At 35.7% G+C, this 7,651-nt stretch overlaps 1 protein-coding gene across 1 annotated transcript; it reads left to right on the forward strand.

The window, feature by feature from the left end:
- On the forward strand, positions 1 to 6,824 carry LOC113507584. The gene is made up of 5 exons (XM_026890429.1): positions 1 to 173; positions 854 to 1,729; positions 2,179 to 2,317; positions 5,637 to 5,872; positions 6,153 to 6,824. Exons 1-5 carry the CDS (start codon positions 36 to 38, stop codon positions 6,417 to 6,419), a joined length of 1,656 nt encoding a protein of 551 aa, XP_026746230.1. The 5' UTR covers positions 1 to 35; the 3' UTR covers positions 6,420 to 6,824.
- Positions 6,825 to 7,651: the final 827 nt, after the last annotated feature.

The following is a 7,651-nucleotide window of genomic DNA, read 5'->3' on the forward strand; positions in this document are numbered from 1 at the left end:
TTTATAATAAGTTTTCTTTGACAAGTTATAGAGTAATGGAGAGTCAAGAGTATAAGCACTCGAGGGTTGAGGAGTTGGATGAGGATGGAGTGGCGTCACTGCTGCAGCGGTGGGACTACCTGGAGTTCGCAGAATTTGTGCGGGAGAAGAGACTGGATGGGAGGAAGCTGCTGGTAGGTATAAAAAAAACGTGTTCAGCCGTTTCTGAAGTATCCTGACAGGATTCTAGTCTTTAAATAAAGTCATAAAGAATGTAACTTTTTGACTTACATATTTCACTTACTGAGTCATACTTTCCCGTACTAACACGTTCTTCGTATATTTGTCTTGTCTTCGTCATTACACTTTACAATGAATGATACAAGATGACACTTAACTATGACTACTAATTAAGTGACGTTTGTAAATGCTGCTTTCGGACTCACTTGTAAAATTCACTATTAAAGTTAATATTTGAGCAGCGACGTAGAAACTTATTAGTATCCTGAAAATGTAATAAAACAAAAATAATGATGTTTGATGTCGTAATAAACGTTTATGTTGAATGACCGACCGTGACAGTTGTGATGCAATAGACAATTAACCTTATCAACTAAATGTAGCGTAATTAATGTAATAAAGACTAGACTTAATCTTGTGTCTCATTAATCTATCAACAACTAGTTTTATGGTAAGTTAATACCTGCTATCCTACTTGATGAAGCGATAAACATAGACCTCCCGGAAAAATAAATTAAATACATGGATATATTAATTCTATGCATCTTAATATAAAGTACGCACGACGATAGTGAATAGTGTGTTTCTATTAAGGAAAAAGGCAAATATAACATCAAAATTAATATTTTTGCAGGACGTGACAGAAGGAATTGTAAAGCTATGGCGCCCAAAAGTAAACGCAAAGAAGTTTATTTCTTTTATAGAAGACGTAAAACAAAATCCAAACAAATATTTGAATGACGCAGATAATACTGCAACGCTTAAAATTGGCCACAAAGATAATACAAAGGTATCTGAAACAGATGTTCCAGATAAAGTTGATGTGGAAAGTCAATACCAAACCGTCACACATCGTAGAAAAGAAGAAAGTACACAAACACATAACAGAATGAGTTCAGTAGAAGAGCTCATACGAAGAATCGTGCCAGCAAAGAGTTTCCTGTACAGAAACCAACAGAAGACGGAGAGATCTCCATCATACTTACCTATGGACTCCGGAACACCTAAGAAGAAAAAGTTATTCAGTCTCAGTTCATACGAATACCCATTCTTCGACATAAGAGCCAGGTTTTCCAGACAAGAAAATACTTCAGACAGAGGGTACTACTCCATGAAGAGAAACAGCAGGTATTACATAGCTAGGACTTACAGGAAACCTGAAAGTAAACCTAAATATAAATCACTATCAGTTGGAGAGGAAATCAGTGAAAAACTGCCAGAAGATCATTTCTACGAAGACTTGTGTTACAATGAGGTTGTTGAAAAAGAAAAAGAGAAGGTAGTAGAAACTAGAGTAGTCAGTGTCAAGCCTTGTATCGTGAAGATCCAGGAATACTTCCAATCCTTTAAAGTGCCGTTCTTTAAGAAACACGAGATGTTAGAAGATTGTAAGGTGGAGAGTGCGAAAGAAGAAGTTTCAAATTTCTATGAGAATAGTGATAGTGTCGCTAATATGTACGACTCGGTGCATGCTGTTAGACCTATTGATAGCAGTGAAGCTAAAAATCAGGTGAGATTTAGTTTTTTCGAGACATTAAACCTGTTTTACGCGTTGACTATTCCTGTATGTGCTTAAATAATTAAAACTACGTAACAGATTCTGATGCGGTTTTTTTTTAATATTGTGATTAGTCATTTAAGAGGAGTGATTATTTTCATACACTGATGTGTTAGGCGTGGTGTCGGACTTGCGAGATTATAATAATAATTGTTTCCAGAGTTCCATAGTTACCACTTTATTTTTAAGTTACGTGTTACATTTATTTTTCTAAATAATAATTAAAATATGTAATAGGATAATGTTCCTTAAAGCATACTGGAATAATAAACTGTCTCCTGCAGCGATTACTAAAATACGCAAGCGGAGCCGTTAGCAGAAGCTACTTACAGATTATTATTTTTTTACCTTCATCAAACGTTATTAACACTTTTTCTGACTCCGTGTCCATTTTATCGCAGACTAAACTCCCCGTGGAAGAGTACTTGGAGCCGTTGCAGGTGAACAAGGACTACTGTGACATCACATACCGACAGAAGGACGACTCGCTGCTAGGGTACATCCTCAGCATCTTCGAGAACCGGTTCGGGATCAGACGAGGTAAATATGTAGATCTTTAATACTTTAGATAATCTCACTATTTATTCCACCACTCTACGAAATCTTCAGATAGCAGTGCCGTTTTCAAAGAGCGATAGTAATCAGCAGTATATGTAGGAGATATGCATTATGTTGAAAGTAGCAGCTCTGACCGTCATTATTATAACGTTTAAGAATACATTTATTTAAACGTATACATACCAATGACGATTCAATATATAGACTGCACGGTTTAGCCGAGTGGTTAAGGTCACCAAGAAGAACCCACTGAGCGCGATGTGTCGCGGGTTCGACCCCTGTGTAGGTGGCGTTTGTGTTATCCACGAATGCTTGTTCTGAGGCTGGGCAAGTTATGAATGATAATATGGTATAGGTAAATTGGTTAAACTCGCTTATGTTTATTGTCAATAGTTTTAAGAAAGCACTACTGTGAAGATGTAGCGATTTTTGTATATAATGCTGATCTCCACAATAAATTCTACAAAACTAACTTAACTTGGCAGTTGAGAAAGTATTCTGTAAAAAAAATATATGATTATGAAAATAATATTAGACGACTTTTTTTTCAAAACGAAAACGCGATCTCCCGAGTTGGTGTAGTCCTACACAGGGAGACTAATATGACAATACAACGCTGACACTTTCTCATAAGTTTTTTTTTCTTTTATTTCTCGAGAAACATGTGTTGGGTGAGCGACATGTAAGTTTGTAGGGATGTGACTTAATGATTATCGATAAACGTTTGGCGAGTTAGAATTGCAAGGAGAATTGTATGATTTAAAATAAATAAATAAAAGAAAACAACACTATTACCATATGAAGTGTTTAGTTTAAGAATGGTATGCTTTATAAAGAATATATTAGGAATAAATGAAAAATTAATCAATCAACTTATAGTCATAAAATACTTTTTGAGTTTTAGGGGTCCTTTCCAGACTTTATAATTATGTCCTTTCTTAGCTATTCTAGTATTTTTTATTAGACATTTCTGACATAAAAAGAAACTATTGTGAGGAAACTGGATTTCCAAATATTTTAATAACCTACATTGAGCTACCTGCATGGTAATTAATGTTCAAAACTCTCCTATATGGTAGCAAGCCCATTCCTAGCAGTAAAACATCTTTAGGCTAGTATTATTATAACTTAGAAGTCTATCGATAAGTCTCGATAGATCTGATAGTGGCCAGCACTCGGAAAGAAAGATCCCATACTTGTATTTGTACATTAATATCGAAATTTTACGCTACGTCTGCGTGTGCGCTATGTTAAAAAATTAAAGAAAATACTTAAAAAAATATTCATTATTTATTTCATAATAACTTTAGCTTAATTTGAAAATTAAGGAAAAAATGATAAATTTTCATCTGAGAAAAAACATTTAAATTTTAAGAAAATTGGTTGTGTTTAGAATTGATTATTTTTTCCGTTGTTTACCTAAGTCGTCCATCATCTTTTCAAACAAATGAATTATTAAAACCGTTCCCGTCTAAATCTAGGGAACACGGATCGACAGATGTTTCCGTATGCAAGCGCCGCCGCGGGTAAAAATAAGTCATTATAATAAACATAATAAAACCCGATAAACTCAGAACAATTATTTGTTTACTCCTTATTAGTGCGTCGGGAGTGACACCAGTGTATTATAAAACTTATAATAACAGTGAAAGTAGCCTTGTTTAGTAATTAGAGTGAGAGATATTCAAATTTAATTGGTTGTTAGTCAAATGTGGTTGAAAAGTGTTAAGTTTTGTGTAGTTTGCACTCAGTGTAACTTACTAAATAATTGTGCTAATTTTACGTGATGAATATTTTTGGTAGAAAAAAGTTAAATTAAAAAAGGAAAGTGAAAAGTGTGCCTTCGGCAGGAAATTGTGCTAGCTTTTGTAATTCATGAGTAATTTATACGGAACTGGTGGTTTTTCTATTTATTAAAGAAATAGTCGAGAAAAGTAATCACAAAAAAATATCACAGATTCAATTTTATTAAGTTGTACGCTTAAGATCAAATAACAAACAAGACTTGTTATATTTTTGAAAAAAAAAAAATAGTTTGGCATATATACTGTGTCACTTTAAATCTCTCACTCATACATAACACAGTATTCAGATCGCCGTTAATTCGTTAGATACACTTAATTGTTGTGACTACATACAGTCGGAGACGGTGAGTCACGACTGATTCACACCGATCCTTATCTTGCAATTGATATAATTGAACTTAACACCATTGCTCAGATATGCTGTAAGTTTGGACTGTTTTAACAAGCTTTTCGACAGAGGGCGCTGTGTGCGTCAATATTACTTTAACACTTAATTAATTATTCAAAGATAGTAATGTCTAATATTATTACTAAGTAATTTACGTTTTTTATCTCAAATATTCCATTGAAAACAATGACTTCACACAAAGGGATATTACCAAGTTAAAAATAACATCGTTAATAAAATCCACTTAATTGGTTAATGGAGCTATTCTAAAAATAACTAACAAAATGAAGTGATAAATATTAATTGTTTCTCATTTACATAATATATTCTCAATAAAGGTTGTACTAAGAACCTAACTTGTGCGTATTAATAGTGACAGTAATCTAGCAAAACATTAAAACAATGACAAAATTATAAAGTAGTACATAAAAAGGCACTTGCAATAAACATAAATAAACAAACAAACAAACAAACATTACAACTTATTAGTCTGCAAACAACTTTAACAAATATGGCGGTAAAACAGTTGACTGCCAAAGACTGGTAGTGGAGGTACGATGTGCTGGTGGGTGAAAGTGAGTGTACCACTCATGTACAACCTGGGAGCCAGGCTCGGGACCACCGTGGTGGACTGCTTCTACCATATAGGGCATTGTCTCACCGATGTGGTCGCAGGTGATTAACAAAGAGGTGTTTTTGTGAATGTGGTAATGCAAGTCAAGCGCTAAGACCTGGGCTCCAATTCCGCTATTTACATATTTCGATTCAAATGACGCTATTTGTATTCTTCTCACCATTTTGCCAACACAATAATCCATTTTTGCCATCATCATCATCCCAGCCTATATAGCTGTATATAGCTGTCGACTGCTGGACATAATAGGCCTCTCCATACGTTCTCATTTTTGTAATAATCAATATTCCATTCATTCATCGGCAATTGTAAATAGCAGAATTGCTGCCCGGCCCTGGATTGTCACATAGTTTTTATCCCAATTTTATGTTAGGGTTCATTTTCGATTTGTAGCTAGCAGAGCCGCTGGCTACAGCTAGCCTCTCCTAATTCTATTAACGAAATAATTACTAAGCAATATTTTTTCATTTCCAGAAACAAACGACGACCATCACTCTGAGGACTCAGAAGGTGATCCCAAAGATGGCAGCGAGGACCCTGGCCGCAGGTGGCCAGAGGAGCGCAAGTCAGGCAGGACCAACATGGCGGACCGGCCTCTCCCGGTGCCGGTTGAGAACGAGCCCTACTACATGAACGTGGACAGAGCTGAGGCACAGAACTTGCTGAAGGGACAACCTGATGGAACCTTCATTCTAAGGCCTTCTAGTCAGGTAAGGATTGTATAGTCTAAAGGGATTGTTGCCACCTTTAAAATATTTTTGCGGTTGAGTAAAGTGTAAAAGCGTACATGGTATTGAGCAGTGTCTGTAGGTCTCACAAATAAACACAAAATAGTGGACAAAAATTCAAAGAGACAGATTTTTGCCCATGTGCAATGCATGCAATGCAACCACTCCTATATATGTCCTTATTTTTATAACAGTACAAGCTTGGAATCGTATTGTATTTAGGTATGTAAATAGTAATTTAATAGTTGATGTTCCTTTCTAGCCGGACCACGCGTATACTCTCAGCGTGTCCTGCTCCAACGCCGTCCACAACGTGGGCGTCCGGCGCAGGCCTGACGGTCGGCTGGCGCTCGGTTTCCCCCGCCGCGGCGAGCACAGCTTCCCGAGCGTGACGTCATTGCTGCGACACCACAGGAAAAGACGACTGCTGTTAGTCGCGGCCGGTGACGTCATCGGAGCTACCACCCTTAACGAAACACCGCACTACTATCAGAGCCCTAGCAGTCTTCCAGTACCCATTGGGAATTGATGAAGCAAGTTATTATTGATACCCGAATTTCGGTTTCATTTTTAGAGTACGAAGCTCTAAAATTAAATGAAGTCAACGTTGATGATGATAAAAAAACCGATGTGTCTACGAAGGTGATCTTCGATTGCCAATTATTTTTACTTTTTGATCGAATGTTTGCCAAGTCATTTGTAAGAGTTGCGTATAATCGTCGATTTAAAACGATTCCTTTATTAATAGTCCATTCTTGAGTTATTCCGTAATGGTTAGTGACTATTAAATATAATCTACTACAATTCCTCGGCAATGATTTTTGTATGTAAATATAATTCAGTTTATAATAAAAAAAAAATGATATTACGCTGTTAACGTCCAGACTGTTAATGAGTTAAACAAAGCACCTAATAATAAAGTTTTCCCACCTAACTTGTTTTTTAATTTGACTTTTTCATTGAATATTGTTCGCTTATTAGTTTTTATTTTTATTTTTAATCGCGTGTAACCCTCATAAGCTTCTATTATTGATAGTGCAGTAAATGACGACACACTAGGATGTTACCACAAGTAAATAATAAGTTAGACAGTCTATTGTTTGTATGATTACTTGATGATTCCTTACAGTAAATTACGTGAGTTGACCACCCGTGAAACAGTTACTTACTACCAACTACGTACTTGTTAAGAAAAGGAAAACTAGAACGTATTTTGGTATTTTTATGAAATTTTCTTTCACCATATTATTATTATATTATGATAGCCAAAAAAGGAATATTGCAAAATTGGTTGCAAATCAGAAACATGCAGTTAGAGTATGTTATATTTAACTAACGAATACAAAGCATCCTGGGTCAAAAAAATATTTTTTAGGGATCCTTAACCCAATGATAAAAGTGGTAAATAAGACTTCGACGTCCTTTTGTCTGTTACTAGGCTTTAGCTTACGGATCATGAGATTTAAAAACATGAAAAAAGAAATCTTTTCTCGCAGCAAAATCACTTAGGAATCGGTGAAGTGTGGGCGAAACAGGTCCAATGAAATTTGGCCTTTAAAAATAAATAAATAAATAAATGCGGACAACATCACATACATTGTTCTGAACCCAAAGTAAGTTGCTAAAGCACTTGTGTTATGGAATTCAGATACAACGAAGGTACCACAAACACTCAGATCCGAGACAATGTAGAAAATGTGAATTTTTACATTGACCCGACCGGGGATCGAACCCGGGACCTCAGAGCTAGCGTCCAATGAA

Source organism: Trichoplusia ni, unplaced genomic scaffold (assembly GCF_003590095.1).
Source record: "Trichoplusia ni isolate ovarian cell line Hi5 unplaced genomic scaffold, tn1 tig00002932, whole genome shotgun sequence".
NCBI classification, from domain to species: Eukaryota; Metazoa; Arthropoda; class Insecta; order Lepidoptera; family Noctuidae; genus Trichoplusia; species Trichoplusia ni.